General features: G+C 36.5%; 2 protein-coding genes across 3 annotated transcripts; one reads left to right on the plus strand and one right to left on the minus strand.

Annotated features, from left to right (window-relative positions):
- The first annotated feature begins 8,969 nt into the window (after positions 1-8,969).
- Positions 8,970-12,516, plus strand: LOC130945752 (28 kDa ribonucleoprotein, chloroplastic-like). Its single transcript, XM_057874460.1, has 4 exons — positions 8,970-9,558; positions 9,716-9,817; positions 11,138-11,419; positions 12,224-12,516. Exons 1-4 carry the CDS (start codon positions 9,058-9,060, stop codon positions 12,284-12,286), a joined length of 948 nt encoding a protein of 315 aa, XP_057730443.1. The 5' UTR covers positions 8,970-9,057; the 3' UTR covers positions 12,287-12,516.
- Positions 12,517-13,119: 603 nt separating this feature from the next.
- LOC130961248 (protein-L-isoaspartate O-methyltransferase 1-like) lies at positions 13,120-16,138 on the minus strand. 2 transcript variants are annotated; one of them, XM_057887122.1, is made up of 4 exons: positions 15,883-16,138; positions 14,714-14,984; positions 14,009-14,173; positions 13,120-13,658 (listed from the first exon to the last, which is right to left on the minus strand). In XM_057887122.1, exons 1-4 carry the CDS (start codon positions 15,886-15,888, stop codon positions 13,411-13,413), a joined length of 690 nt encoding a protein of 229 aa, XP_057743105.1. In that variant the 5' UTR covers positions 15,889-16,138; the 3' UTR covers positions 13,120-13,410. The 2 variants fall into 2 exon arrangements, with proteins under 2 accessions (XP_057743105.1, XP_057743031.1); XM_057887048.1 differs by having other exon boundaries at positions 14,714-15,043; positions 15,883-16,129.
- Positions 16,139-16,759: the final 621 nt, after the last annotated feature.

Genomic DNA, 16,759 nt, shown 5'->3' on the forward strand with positions numbered 1-16,759 from the left:
ATCCATAGCATCATGATTGGAGAAGAAGTAGAAGTTCATGAGGTTATAGCCCAAGAACTCTATAAGGTGGCGGACAAGTCCTCTACCTTAGCAAGGTTAGCCTTTCCTCATCTCATCTGTCACCTCTGTTATTCAGTTGGAGTTGACATAGAAGGAGACATCCTCATTGATGAGGACAAGCCCATCACTAAGAAAAGGATGGAGCAAACAAGAGACCCCTCTCATCATGAAATCCCTGAGATACCTCAAGGGATGCACTTTCCTGCACAAAACTATTGGGAGCAAATCAACACCTCCCTGGGAGAATTGAGTTCCAACATGGGACAACTAAGGGTGGAGCACCAAGAACATTCCATCCTCCTCCATGAAATCAGAGAAGATCAAAGAATCATGAGAGAGGAGCAACAAAGGCAAGGAAGAGACATTGAAGAGCTCAAGCACTCCATAAGACCTTCAAGAAGAAGAACAAGCCACCATCACTAAGGTGGACCCGTTCTTTAATCTCCTTGTTCTTTATTTTTCTGTTTTTCGAAAATTATGCTTTATGTTTATCCATGTTTGTGTCTTATGATCATTAGTGTCTATGCCTTAAAGTTATGACTGTCCTATGAATCCATCACCTTTCTTGAATAAAAAAGGTTCTTAATTGAAAAAGAGAAGAATTGCATGAATTTCAGATTTTATAACAGATTAATTATATTGATGTGGTGGCAATGCTTTTGTTTCTGAATGTATGCTTAAACAGTGCATATGTCTTTTGAATTTGTGGTTCATGAATGTTAAAGTTGTTGGCTCTTGAAAGAATGATGAAAAAGGAGACATGTTACTGAGGATCTGAAAAATCATAAAAATGATTCTTGAAGCAAGAAAAAGCAGTGAATTCAAAAAAAAACGAAAAAAAAGAGAAATAGAAAAAGAGAAAAAGAAAGAGCAAACAGAAGAAGCCAATAGCCCTTTAAACCAAAAGGCAAGGGTAATAAAAAGGATCCAAGGCTTTGAGCATCAGTGGATAGGAGGGCCTACAGGAATAACATCCTGGCCTAAGCGGCTAAACCAAGCTGTCCCTAACCATGTGCTTGTGGCGTGAAGGTGTCAAGTGAAAACTTGAGACTGAGCGGTTAAAGTCGTGATCCAAGGTAAAAAGAGTGTGCTTAAGAACCCTGGACACCTCTAATTGGGGACTCTAGCAAAGCTGAGTCACAATCTAAAAAGGTTCACCCAATTATGTGTGTGTGGCATGTATGTATCCGGTGGTAATACTGGAAGACAGAGTGCTTTGGGCCACGGCCAAGACTCATAAAGTAGTTGTGTTCAAGAATCATCATACTTAACTAGGAGAATCAATAACACTATCCGGATTCTGAGTTCCTAAAGAAGCCAATCATTCTGAATTTCAAAGGATAAAGTGAGATGCCAAAACTGTTCAGAGGCAAAAAGCTAAAAGCCCCGCTCATCTAATTAATACTGATCTTCATAGATGTTTTTGGAGTTCATTGCATATTCTCTTCTTTTTATCTTATTTGATTTTCAGTTGCTTGGGGACAAGCAACAATTTAAGTTTGGTGTTGTGATGAGCGGATAATTTGTACGCTTTTTGGCATTGTTTTTAGTATGTTTCTAGTAGGATTTAGTTAGTTTTTAGTATATTTTTATTAGTTTTAGTTAAAATTCACTTTTCTGGACTTTACTATGAGTTTGTGTGTTTTTCTGTGATTTCAGGTATTTTCTGGCTGAAATTGAGGGACCTGAGCAAAAATCTGATTCAGAGACTGAAAAGGACTGCAGATGCTGTTGGATTCTGACCTCCCTGCACTCGAAGTGGATTTTCTGGAGCTACAGAAGCCCAATTGGCGCGCTCTCAACGGCGTTGGAAAGTAGATATCCTGGGCTTTCCAGCAATATATGATAGTCCATACTTTGCCCAAGATTTGATGGCCCAAACCGGCGTTCAAAGTCACCTTCATAATTTCCAGCGTTAAACGCCGGAACTGGCACCAAAGTGGGAGTTAAACGCCCAAACTGGCACAAAAACTGGCGTTTAACTCCAAGAAGAGTCTCTACACGAAAATGCTTCAATGCTCAGCCCAAGCACACACCAAGTGGGCCCGGAAGTGGATTTTTATGTCATTTACTCATCTTTGTAATTCTTAAGCTACTAGTTCCCTATAAATAGGACCTTTTGCTATTGTATTTGATGTCTTGGAATCTTGGTAGCCATCTTTAGTCTTATGCTATCTTAGATCATGGGGCTGGCCTCACGGCCATGCCTAGACCTTGTTCTTATGTATTTTCAACGGTGGAGTTTCTACACACCATAGATTAAGGTGTGGAGCTCTGCTGTACCTCGAGTATTAATGCAATTACTATTGTTCTTCTATTCAATTCCACTTGTTTTTGTTCCAAGATATCACTTGTTCTTCAACTTGATGAATGTGATGATCCGTGACACTCATCATCATTCTCACCTATGAACGTGTGACTGACAACCACCTCCGTTCTACCTTAGATTGGGTGAATATCTCTTGGATTCCTGATACACGATGCATGGTTGATCGCCTGACAACCGAGCGCTCGCCTGACAACCGAGCCAGCCATTCCGTGAGATCAGAGTCTTCGTGGTATAGGCTAGAACTGATGGCGGCATTCAAGAGAATCTGGAAGGTCTAAACCTTGTCTGTGGTATTCTGAGTAGGATTCAATGATTGAATGACTGTGACGTGCTTCAAACTCGCGATTGTGGGGCGTTAGTGACAGACACAAAAGAATCACTGGATTCTATTCCGACATGATCGAGAACCGACAGCTGGATAGCCGTGCCGTGACAGGGTGCGTTGAACATTTCCACTGAGAGGATGGGAGGTAGCCACTGACAACGGTGAAACCCTTGCATAAGCTTGCCATGGAAAGGAGTAAGAAGGATTGGATGAAGACAGTAGGAAAGCAGAGAGACGGAAGGGACAAAGCATCTCCATTCGCTTATCTGAAGTTCTTACCAATGAATTGCATAAGTATCTCTATCTTTATCTTTTATTCATATTTCATCTATAACCATCTGAGTCTGCCTGACTAAGATTTACAAGGTGACCATAGCTTGCTTCATACCAACAATCTCTGTGGGATCGACCCTTACTCGCGTAAGGTTTATTACTTGGACGGCCCAGTACACTTGCTGGTTAGTTGTGCGAAGTTGTGATAAAGAGTTGAGATTGCAATTGTGCGTACCATGTTGATGGCGCCATTGATGATCACAATTTCGTGCACCAGGGAGCAATACACAATTCTCATCTCAATTGATGATGGTAATGAGGATAGGACTTCCACTTCTCATTCCTTACGAATTGCTTGCTTAGTTGTTAGTCTATTTCTTTCGCCATTTACAATTCTTGTTTCTTATCTCAAAATCCCCAAAGATACTTCATAGCCAATAACAAGAACACTTTATTGCAATTCCTGGGGAGATCGACCCGAGGTTTGAATACTTCGGTTTATATTTTTAGGGGTTTGTTACTTGTGACAACCAAATTTTTGTATGAAAGGATTATTGTTGGTTTAGAAACTATACTTGCAACGAGAATTTATTATGAAATTCTAGACCATCAATTTTCCTCTCATCACATATATCTAAAAGGTGGTAAGATAGCAAGTTTGGAAGCAAAAGTTAGTGAGGAGCCAGTTGAAAAAAAAGCTCTAGAGGAGGCCAAGGGCCAAGAGGAACACACCCTTCCAAGGCACCTGGATAACCCATTCCTGGTTGATCTTGAGCAATATCCAGTGATGTCTCCAACACCTTAGTACAAGCCAAAAATGCCATCCTTGGAGGCTTCAGAAGGCATCCAAAGACAAGCAATTTTCAAGATTTTTAGAAGTCTTCAGAAAGCTTCAAATTAACATTTCTTTTGCAAAGGCTCTTGAGCAAATACCTCTCTATACTAAGTTTATGAAGGAATTATTGACCAACAAGAGGAATTGGAAGGAGAGTGAGACCTTGGTGCTCACAAAGGAATGTAGTGCTATTATTCAGAAGGATCTCCCTGAGAAGATTCAAGATCCGAGAAGCTTTTTTATTCCTTTCACCATTGGTGATATCACTATTCAGAGGGCATTATGTGATCTTATGGTTTAGGGTTCACAGTTTAGGGTTTTTGTGTTCTAGGATTTAGGATATACGGTTTATGATTTAGGTTTACAATTTAGAGTTTTTTTTAGGGTATAGGGTTTAAGGTTTAGGGTCTAGGATTTACAGGTTTAGGGTTTGTGGTTTAGGAGTCAAGGTTTAGGAATTAGGAATTATGGTTTATGCTTTAAGGTTTAGGGTTCAACTTTAGGTTCGAGGGTTTACTGTTTATACCTATACTATGGAGTTAGATTAACCTTACTCCACTAGTAGCAATAGGCATGCATAACTTCCATACCAAGATTAGCTCGGTTAATAATATCAGCGCAGGTGTTAATTACACGACCTTGACTATCAACTACAGATTGGTTGAAATTGAAACCATTTAAATTGAAAGCCATAGTGCTAATACCTAACGCGGTTTCGCTCCGCTTAGCCCTACCCCCCCCCCAGGGGTATTTTAGTGATAGGTTCTAGGGATTAGAAATTGCTAAAAAAAAAGAAGATGTTTCTTTTGTTCTTTCCGAGAGATCGAAAAATAACACCGATATTAAGATCGGATAAAACAAAATTATATCCAAAAGGAATTACCGAATAGCTTATTATAATGGATATAACTGATATGGACGTGGGTTACGGGCATTGTTTTGGCTGTATTGACCGCATCTTTTGGTGTAACTGGTTATTCCTTACCTTGGGACCAAATTGGTTTTTGGGCAGTCAAAATTGTCTTAAAAGCCTACCCTACCCTACCTGCGGGTTGAGAGTCTCTCAACCCTAACCCTACCCGTACCCTAATATTCTAAACCCTACCCTACCGATCCTACCTGCAGAAAAATAAAAAATTTTCAAGCAAATATAAAATTCAACCATTCCAAATTTTATACATATTAATAAAATAGAAAATAAAAAACTAAGCTCAAATTAAAATTAAAAACAATAAAATCTTAAAGAAATATAACATAAAATTACAAATAATATGATCATCAACTAGCTTAGTGGTTATTTCAAGTTTTTATAAAAAGAAGATTGTGACTTCAACACTCACTTTCTTCACTACATACATAACTTTTACATATATATTATATAATATATTAGGAGAGCGGGTAGGGTAGGGTAGGGTAGGGTATACCCTGAACCCGTACCCTACCCTACCCGTAGGCTAATTCGCACCGTACCCTACCCTACCTGCAACGGGTCGGGTAGACAAACCTACCCGAACGGGTTGGTCCAGGTTGGGTACCCGCGGGTAGGGTATATATTGCCAGCTCTAGTTTACGCGGTTAGGATTTAGAGTTTATGGTTTAGGGTTGATGATTTTGGGTTTACGGTTTAGTGTTTACGGTTCATGGTTTAGGATTTAGGATTTAGGATTTAAGGTTTTAGGGTTCAAGGTTTGGGATTTATGGTTCAAAGTTTAGGGATTAGGGTACATGGTTTAGGGTTTAGGGTTTATGGTTTAACTTCAATGTTTATGGCTTATGGTTTACGCTTTAGAGTTTAGTGTTTAGGGTTTAACTTTAGGTCCGAGGGTTTATGGTTTAGGATTTAGGTAATAGGGTTTAGGGTTTAGGGATTAGAATTTAGGATTTATGGTTTAGGGTTGAGGATTTAGGGTTTATGATTTATGGTTCATAATTTAGGGTTTAGAGTTTAGGTTACAGAGAAAGGCAATGTTCATCTTCTTTTTGTTGTTGTTGTTGTTGTTGTTGTTGTTGTTGTTGTTGTTGTTGTTGTTCTACCATATACAGGTAGAGACACGAACAGGAAGACAAAGACAGGAATAGAAACAGAAGTAGACATAGACCTAGAAAATACATATCGAACATGTGATGATCATAAATACTTTTGTTAATATTCTTGTTGTTGTCCTTATAGTTGATAAATATATTATAATTATCAATACTCCTATTATTATTATTATAATTATTGTTGTTGTTGTTGTTGTTGTTGTTTTTGTTGTTGTTGTTGTTGTTGTTGTTGTTGTTGTTGTTTTCCTTTTATATCTTTTTCATGAACCGTTAACAATTTATTCTGCATGCTTCCTACTTAGGCCCTTTAGTATAAAAGGTGGCTCATCTAAGCAGAACAAAAAAACACACCCACCAAAGAATATTGCCTGCCCCAAGCCCAAGACTTATGGTCGGGTTAGGTTTTCATTGTACCGTCTTGGCCCATGAGCAAACAAAAAAAAGGTTTAGTGAGATATCATTCACACACACCAACTGGCATTAGTTGTGGACTCCACTCTCTATCACCATATTACCAAGTTCACTTTGTCGTTTTGGCTCCAACCACCAAGATGTCTGTCAGAAGAATTCCTGATTCAATTTTGTTACTCCAGCCATGAAGACTAACGAGGAAATCCCCGTTGCTTCCCTTGGCCAAATACTAATTAGTCGTTGTTTGGATTTCGTGTCCATGTCCGTCTCATAAAAAATAGAAACAAATATATCCAACGACTACCTTCCTCAGTACATATCACTTGTTTTTTACATCATAAAAACACAATTTTTGTTGCATCTTTGTTCTTGTTCCTTCGAATTTTTTTCCATGGATAGAAAAAATCCTAATTGGTCTGATTGTTCCTGTTCCCGCGTTCATCTTGTCATAAACCCAAAAACTGCACTGTTTGTAAAATATTTACTGGACATCCACTATCTTGCGTTTACTACATTCTCTACATGTTTGTTCTAACTAATTGGTTTACGGTATTTTACCATTTTATAAAAATCTAATTGCACTGACTGTTTGCTTTCCTTTGTTCTTCTTGTTCTAAATCTGAAAGTTGCATTGACTGCAAATTGACTCAATTAAGATCCACTATTCTACATTTCATACTTTTTTTGCATGTTTCTACCCTTTGCTTCCATTTTTTCTCCTATTTGATGAAACCCTAACTAAACTGATGTTTAGGGTTTCTTAGTTCTTGTTACCCTGAACCCAAAAATTATGCTGTTTGAAATAAGATACCGGAGCTCAACTATTATATTTGTTCTACTATTTCAGTTGACTAACAGTTTCACCCTGAACCTTATTTTCTGTTTTGTATTAGGCACACATGTCTTCCTCTAAGGGCAAGGGTAAGCGACTGACAACGAGTGATCAAAACCTGGTGGTCCCTGATGGAAGGGATATCCATATTTAGTATTTCTGGAAAGAACGACAAAATGGCAGCATCGCATTGATGCGAGGTTGGTCACAGTTCTATCGGAGGTACAAAATCAATCTGGACTTAGGCAACTCTGATTTCCAAGTGTGTATCTTCGACTTTGATGGTCACGAAAACACCTACTATCCCTACCGTACCAACAACTACTGTATGAAAAGCAAGGCACTTACTAGTGTGTCAGCTGTATCAACAATCCTTTTTTCGACAAAGTTAAAGCAATAGCTGAAAAATTCTCCACCAAATGCCCCTTCTTCGTGATGGACCTCATTGGCCTCATCTTGTCTTCCCACTTGTTGGTAAGCCAAACTAACTACAACCTATTCTTTTAATACTATTCTCCCAACCTTGTTTACTTGCACTAATTAATTTTCTTGTATGTGGCTTCATCAGTCTTATCTATCTCTTAATGATCTTTTGCTTTGCTATAATTAGCCGAATGTTTCTCATCTGAGCCATTTTACTGGTCAGAGGCACCCACTCTTCCTTGTACACGGCTACATTGAGGTTGAAACAACCTACACTAAATTTAGTGACACACAAAACAGTAGCTTCGGGGTAATTTCTAAAGGTTGGAAAAACTTTGCAAGTTTGTGCAATTTCAAGCCTGGAGGTGTTGGGGCCTTCAAGGTCATTTTACTTAAATCGGTCACAATTCTTCAGATCCGATGCCACTAGAAATCTGCAAACTGATGAACATCTATCTTTTTGTTATTAATTACACATGCATTATGTATTTTATGTTAATATTTAACTTTTTAAGAATTCTATTATTTAACCTACTCATTCCTGCTAAAACAATACATTTTGTTTTTTGCTACATTTTTACTATTATTTCACCTATGCAGGTACTTTGTTTACAAACAATTTTTATGGCTGCTACTACAATTTTTATGGCTGCTACTACAGCCTAAATCGCGTTACAACTTTTCTACTCATATTCACGTCCATTTTCAACCTTCTTCTTTGATTACACTAATTAACACTTCTTTGTTATTAAATTTTTTTGGTCTCCTTCAAGCTTTTCTAAAACTAATTCATATGTCAATGTAGAAGATGAAGTTATGCAGAAAAATTTGGGTAACGTCATTAAAATATGGAGTAGTGTTTGGGTAGGTTGTGGATAGTAATTCAAACTGGTTTTTTGGGATATGAATTTGCATTAGAGTAATTTTTGGGTGGACTGTGAGCGCAGGCCATGTGGCTAACTCTAAAAAAAAAATTAATCACCCCTCAATACTTCCTTCCAACAAAAAAAAAAAGTCCTGAAACCGTCGGTCCAATCGACCATCTCATGTACCAGTTTGCAATTACGTTTAAGGTTGGGTCAAATCTAACAATAGTAACATCTTGTGTCCTAGAGCAATCTATACCATACTGTCATACATTAGAAATTTTTCTGCATGGTGTTTTTAAAGACCACATTATATTTTTTCCACCAAAAACGTCCTCTTAAATTATTTATAATTAGTTTTATATTTTTCATAGTTAAAAATAACTATTTACTCTTAAAAATAATTATAACAAGAATCAAATTATTTAAATACATTAATATACACAAAAATTAAATAAATCTGTTTAAAAAATTGCATGTTATAATTAAATTAATAAAAAAAGAAATTTTTGAAAAAAATATTTATGATTTTGGTTGCCGCTGACACAGTGAGGCATCTCTATTTGTCCGTGTCTTTAAACCTTTCATTTCAATTGATTATTCACCTTATCCTCAATCGTTGAGGAATTGAGGTTCTTCTTCTTCTTCTAGCACCCCTCCATGGCAACCATGCCTCTCTTCAAGTCCTTTACAATGGCATCACAATCATGGCTACTCTCTCCCCCGTCACTCTTTTACACCAAACCCAAACACTGCCCTTTTCACTCACTTCGTCATTCTTCTAGACCACTCAGATTTCAAGTTGCATCCTTCAATTCTTCTTCGTTCCTTTCACTTTCACGCTCTCTATGCCTCACCACGAGGACCATTCATCATTCTCCTATGCTCACCTTTGTCGCACAAGCGTCAGATTGGGCTCAGCAACAAGAAGTTGATGGTGAAGAAGAAGAAGCAACGTGGGAGAACGAAGGCGAACCCAAATGGGTAAACCAAGATGATGAAATTGAGGCTGTGATTGATGGTAGTGAGGGAGAAGGGGAAGGTGGGTTTGATGAAACTTCTGAGGATGCAAAACTCTTTGTTGGTAACTTGCCTTTTGATGTTGATAGCCAGAGACTTGCCATGCTCTTCGAGCAGGCCGGAACGGTGGAGATAGCCGAGGTGAGACTCCTTTTGATGAATTCCCTTTTCTGATTTTTGTTTGATGGTGTTATTTTTGTGTTTATGCTTGTGTTTTTTGTTTCAATTTCGTAGTTTCAACCTTTAAATTGTGACTGCTGTTTGGTTCTGAATTCTGGATTTTGCATTGTAATGTTAGGTAATTTACAATAGGGCAACCGATCGGAGTCGCGGGTTTGGATTTGTAACAATGAGTACAGTTGAGGAAGCTGACAGAGCTGTGGAGAAGTTCAGTGGCTATGTAAGTTATTGTTTACATGTGTGACTGTTTTGAGGAGGATTGCTAGTACCATAGAATTATAGAAAGTATTGTAGCAGCTAGGAGAGTTGTAAGTAGAGTAAACTACTATTTCTATCCATGAAAGTTCACAAATCTACGTATGAATCTGTTGTGAATAAAATTTTGTAAAGTTTTATGGTTAGAAATGGGAGTTTACCTATTCTAAGTAAGAAGCATTGTCAATTATTGAGTACTAATTCATGGATGTGGTTTTGAAAATTTTAGATACTAGGGTCAAGGACAATAGTGAAGAGTTTCACATAATTTTATCTCGATGTTTGGTAAAGCTTATAAGATAATTGTTGCAAAGCATGCATCTATGTTGTATATTATGATGAGGAAAGTCTCAAAATTTATTGGGTGCATGCATGGTTATCAAACTTTGATGAGTTTACTAGTTTAGGCCCCCAAATCAAATTTACAAGTTGAGCTTTACAATTTGAAGTTTACATAAGCTATTTGAGTTTACGTGAACTCTTCGGTTTAATAACCTTGGGGGCATATGCCCCCGCATATATCTCAGCAAATTCCTCACAGGTTGCTTCTAGATGTGTGTCAATAACTGCAAGAGCATGGGGATTTCAGTCCTTGACAAACTTGGGAGATCAAGTGTAGCATGAAATCTCGTTTGATCTGTTTTGTTTATTTCTCCAATGTAGTATATATTAGGTAACCAACTTCGATTTCATATCTGCCAACCTTTTCTTAGTAGTACGTTATTAGCTCCTTTTGAACCTCAAACACACCTTTTACGCAAAGCATTTTGCCAATTTCTGAAGAATATTGGACATTTGTACAATTTACTGTACCAATGAGATGGGGAAGTATTCTCACTTATTTTGATTATCTTCAAAGTAGTTAGTTAACCCTAGTCTTGCTAATCTTGCTTGTTGGTGTACATGCTTTATCTTTCATTTTGGTTGTTCTCTAATGATGCTCTAGTCTGTACTGTATTGGAATTTATGATCACCATGAATTGGGAGAAATTTCAGAATAAAACTAGTTGACAGATTTTGCCGTACTCCTTACATTTACTGAACAAAATAAAACTGAAACTTTACAATTAAAGTAATGATTATGTGTGTGTAAGGCAGCATTTGTGCCTGTAGAAAGGTCTTTTGAAATTTCTCTGTTTTCTGACTTCAAATGTGTGCCTTACATGTGAAATGCCCAAATGCCCTTTAGTCCTTTACTGGAAGCATGACATGTCTTATTAACGTCTTCTTCCCTAATGCTGCTTGTTGCGGCTCGTTGAGACTTGAGATCCTTCTTCTATGTCAGGAGTTAGATGGAAGAACGTTGACTGTTAATAAGGCTGCTCCAAGAGGATCGCAGCCGGAGCGGTCACCGCGCACCTTTGATTCCTCATTAAGAGTATATGTTGGTAACTTGCCTTGGGATGTTGATAATATTCGACTAGAGCAAATTTTCAGTGAACATGGTAAGGTTGAGCAAGCTCGGATAGTGTATGACAGAGAGACTGGTAGATCACGTGGTTTTGGCTTTGTCACAATGTCCAGTGAGACTGATATGAATGATGCCATTGCTGCTCTTGATGGCCAGGTATCACAAAAAATTACATTCTTACTTTAACAATGTCATCGTCCCTTCATAATTAAACGGAACTTTTATGTTTTGGTCTGCAACTACAATTGCTATTTGCTAATGTAGTGTGCTTTGCAGTTGCAATTATGCATCGCCACAGTAATTGCATCTGTGATCACAACATCAATTTAAAACCGTTACACACTAATGTCCCTCTATATTGGTAGCACAACTTCTAAAGTTTCCTCCTTTGTTTTTTCGACAAATTACCCTCACTTTCTCTGATTATAGGTGAGGATTTTGGAACTTCCATTTATTTATAAAAGGGTTAAATTAGTCTGTTAGCTTTTGTAATTTCTCCAAATTTGTAATTAGGTCACTACATTTTAAAAGATTTTGATTAGATCTCTATATTAGTTTTAAATTTGTAATTAGATGCTTTTTAACAGTAAATGTTATAATGTTTTCATTCATCTCACACCACTAGCGAATATACCTCAACCTATTCTGTTAAGTTAAACATTTTTGAAACGACAAAGATGTGATTATAAATTTAAAACTGGTGTAGGACCAAATTAAAAGCTTTTAAGGTGTAGGGACTCAATTACAAATTTGGTAAATGAAATTATAAGAACTAACAGAGTAATTTAATCTTCCCCTGTCATTTAAATAATAATGAAGGCGATATCTTTGTATTTTTTAAATGATAATACTGAAGACCGTTGGAGATATAACGCTAACCTTTCTGAAATGAAGGTTTAACAAATAAAACTAAGCATTGTGAGGACTACTTGTTGCTTATGGTTGGTTCTGATATTGCAGAGCTTGGATGGGCGGTCACTCAGAGTGAGTGTTGCTGAGGAGAGGCCCAGACGCAGCTTCTGAGTCATTATCCGAGTAATTATCCTGTGTGTGTATGTGCTGCTTGTTTATGGCTGAGGACATGTCAATCTTGTTTTTATTTTTCTTCTTTGGCGGCTGGTTTAAGGTTAGATTTAGTGATTCACAAAGTGTCAATCTTGTTTTTTAATGTCATTGTTAATTAAACGTCCAGAATCCAGATAATGATGATGATCATGATGATTATAATTCCATCTCTGGAGATTTTGAAGAAACTCTTTGTTGTCTTTTATTTTTCATCATAATCAATGGTGAATGTAATCAATGAGTTGCGAATGAGTTCTTACGTTATCAGCATATCGTTCTGACATTACTCTTGCACAAAATCTTACAAGTGCTTAATTTCAAGAGGATATCAACGATTTAAGTACCGAGATTTAGTGTTAAGCTGATCCTTTATCAACTTATCCATTCGTATCTGTTACATATAAATCCATGAGTTTGGTTCTCGTTGCATTTGGTAGTTTTAGCATTTAGCATAAATGCTGCGAATTTTTGTGAATAGTTGAATTACAAGTTGGTTGTAGCTTGACACACCTTGTCAGCAAGAAGTAGTTAGATAGAAATAATTTGGAAAGTTGAAAGCTTTATTAAGCAAGCAAAAGCTCTGAACTTTGTAGATCCAATTAAGATGTAGCACCACGAACCATGGAAGCGAGCTATAGATTGTCAGTTTGCTTACATTATTACATGAACTAACATTTCACAAATAATAACAGCTACAAAACCGGTATAAATAATTAACTATAACTTATTTCGAATAGTATATTTAACTACTAATGAACCGAAAGGAAACCATTAACAATTGACTAATGATATAAAATAAAATTTGGAAAATCTATATCAACAGATTGAATATATAACATACGTTTTGGACACTTGAGATTATTTACATATAGAAAATACAGTTTTGTTTATTTCATATATATATAGAGAGATAGATGGATAGATCAGAAAATAGATATTCATGAATTTATGACACCTCATCATCAGCATGAACTCATTCTTTTCTCAAGACAACAAACTCTAGCTATATAAATCCTGGACAATATACGGTACAGCCAACCACTTATCTCCACAATTAATTTGTTTCCATCTATTTCACTCCATTAACCTTGCAGTTGAGCTTCTTTACTGGTTAGAGGCACATAACGAACAGAAGTCTCCGTCCGGATACTGACGGAACCATCAGAGTTCTTATCCACAACCTGCAAATCCTGAAATAGGACTCCAACAGGAATCACCATTCTACCTCCTGGCTTCAACTGGTCAATAAGTGGTTGTGGAATCTCCTTGGCCGCTGCCCCAACGTGAATGGCATCGTAAGGAGCAAACTCTGGCCAACCTTGCCTCCCATCTGTCACCGAAACGATTCCTCAAACATTCAAAATTACGGATGCAATTGAAGCAAAACTAATGTAAATTTATCACTTGGACAACGAAAATGATCAACACACAGATACATCAAATAACAAGAAAATAATTGCTTGCGCTCATCTGTTCGTTCTACTTTAGTTAGCTCAATCGCTTGAAACATACACATCTACTGACTCCAGGACTAGTTAAAATAAAACTATTCAACCGATGACCTAAAATTGCGTCTTCACCCACCAAATCATAAAAAGTAAATGCAGGCTATATCTTCAAATGCATAAAATGAAACTGTACTTTTGCTGTCCGAAAATTGAACAAGTTTAGAAAGCATACCACCAGAATGCACAGAAAGTGAACCATCTTTCAGTAGTGACGCAGCAGCACTCTTCTGAATATTCTCGGTTGAGGAGGAAACCAATTCAGGAATATGCTCCACACCAATAGCACGGCCTTGTGGTCCAACCATCATTGCAAAGCATGCCGTCAAGTACCCAGTTCCTATAAAGAGGCCCAAAGTATGGAAATATGAGCATAAAATGTAGATAGAGTACACAGCAAAGAAGCAGTGAATTCAATATCAAAATAAACATTTAATTCTGCATAGAACATTTTGACGGATACAATATCGATACCCACCTAGAATTGGGGCTAATGAAAAATCCATTGGAGATACCTTTTCCTTGTCAGTAAAGAAAGTCAATGATTTTACATCATAAGTCATAAGATCATATAATCATTCTATAACTCCATCATGGAAATGCAACTAAATAAACTGTTTTCTGCTCAACCTTACAATTATGGTAGCTATCAATGACAATTATCATAAATCCATTAGTAATCAATCTCATCAAACTGGGACTGTAACTTCAACTTTTCATCCCATGCAGTCCATGACTTATCAAAAAACTCCAGGAATGGCAATAGCAATGGAATAAAAATATAAAAGAAATTTAGGACCCGGTCTAATAAGCATTTTCTATTGCTGTTGAATAGTTAAAACATTATGTTTAAATAATAGTTATAGTTCATGGACTATACCAGAGCCAACATCCAGCGCATGCATCCCGGGTTGTAAATTCTCCTCAAGCAATTGAAGGCAGGTGGCATGCATGTGCGGCGCAGATATAGTGGCATTATAGCCTATTGGGATTGGGCTGTCAACATAAGGTGGGGTTCCATTGGGTACGAACAAACCTCTATCAATAGTTTCCATTACTTCAGCTACCTTTCTTGATTGTATTATTCCATAACGCTGCAAATTCTCCACCATCCCTTTGTTTTGATTTACGGCATTCCCAGACCAATATTGCTGTACTTTGTGCAATATCAAGTTTAGTTTGGACTTTGGATTCATCCTTGTGTATTTATCTATTTATTTTATCGAACATACAAAGTGAATAAGAAACATAAGCAAGTAACGTTGCTGTTGTGTTCTTCCTTTTGTCTTAACTCACCATTCCCTTGAGAAAAGGGAAAAGAGAATCAAGGGCTTAGTTCATCGTCTAAAAAAGGGGAAAACATACAAAGTAATAAAGTATTCATCAAAACCCAAAAGCAACCGCCACATAAACGTTAAATCCAGACTGAAGAGTTGGTGTAGTGGTTAAGCCTCTATGGGAAGTTCTCGGAAATGAATAATGTTGATTACTTACTACTTGAGGAAAATGGTCAAGCTCAAACCCGTTGAAGATCACCCAAAAATATTCCATTTATAAAAGATATTCAAAATACATCAAGTTCACTCACTATCAATAACTGAGTGAAAGATTTTCTGCCCTATTTCAAGGGAAATCAAATTAACAGTAAAGCACCATAACATACCTCGGAAAATAGGGAAAAGCAAAGCAGTGAAATGATGTTTTTTTTTTCCTTTTTAGGTGTCTGGAAAGGAAACTAAAAACAGAAAAGAAAAAAGAACAACCCCCCCCCCCCCCCCACCCACCCAAAAAGAGAAAGGGAAGAACAAAGCTAAGCTAAATCAAAGTACAAAACATGCATAAGCTCAGTTCCAGGATGCAGGAGCGGAATGATGATTGAAATCAAATTAGTAACGAGTTTTCTATTTAGACGTTTAGTTAAAGAGTAAATATTGAAAGCAATGTTAAGGATTCCGTGACAACTCCAAAAAATAAAATAAAATTAAAGAACGATTACGATTAACAGAAACATTCAGAAAGACAGGGAGATAGATTAAGAGGTTACATTACCTCCATCCTATGGGAGAGAGTGTTTCCCGTCGCGAAATTAGGGTTTCTACTTACAACACACAACAGAGAGAAAGAGAGTGATCGAGCTGAGTAGCTAGCTAGCTGACCGACACACGGGAATATCGCAATCGCAGCTTCATACAGGGATCAAATCAGAATAACTGTCTTTAGCGTTTAGCGTTTCGGCCTTCTTTTGAACTAAGGTGGTGTTTGGAGAAAGGCAAATAGAGATTGAGTGATCAACACTAAATCAAATTTTGAGAAAAGGAGAAATAGATTCTTTATTTTTTTTATGAGTAAAGTGATAGAAGATTTAAAAATATATTTAAATGATTTAGTTGATATGAATATATACTTGAAGAGTTTTTAAATTTGGATAAATTAAATTCAGGAATTGATATGTCTAAATTTAAAAGATGTTAGAGACTTAAATGTATTTTTGAATTTTTAAAAGCATAAATATTGTGGATCGAAAAATCAGGGATCGATTTGTCTTTTTTCTCTTAAATTTTTGTATTATACAAGGTATCAAACATAATTAACTGAATTATATTTTAATATTTTATTTAACTTAAAATAAAAATAAAAATTTAAATAAATAAAATTATTAGAATGTCCTTAATTATTTTAAAAAGAATAAAAAATTTTACCTGTTTTTTTCTTTTTTTATCTTTTTTTTTATTTCTATCTTTCTCTTTTTTTGATAAATTGTCGTATCAAACTTCCTTTGTTACTATTATTTAACTCTTCTGTCTCTGTTATCTTTGTTGAAGCTCTATTTTCTCTCGTTAGTGAATATACAACACGACAATGTCTTTTAGTTGTTTTGTTTTTATTTTTTGTACTCGCTGATAGTCTGTCGTGCCATCTCTGTTCT

This window comes from Arachis stenosperma, chromosome 1 (genome assembly GCF_014773155.1).
Source record: "Arachis stenosperma cultivar V10309 chromosome 1, arast.V10309.gnm1.PFL2, whole genome shotgun sequence".
NCBI classification, from domain to species: Eukaryota; Viridiplantae; Streptophyta; class Magnoliopsida; order Fabales; family Fabaceae; genus Arachis; species Arachis stenosperma.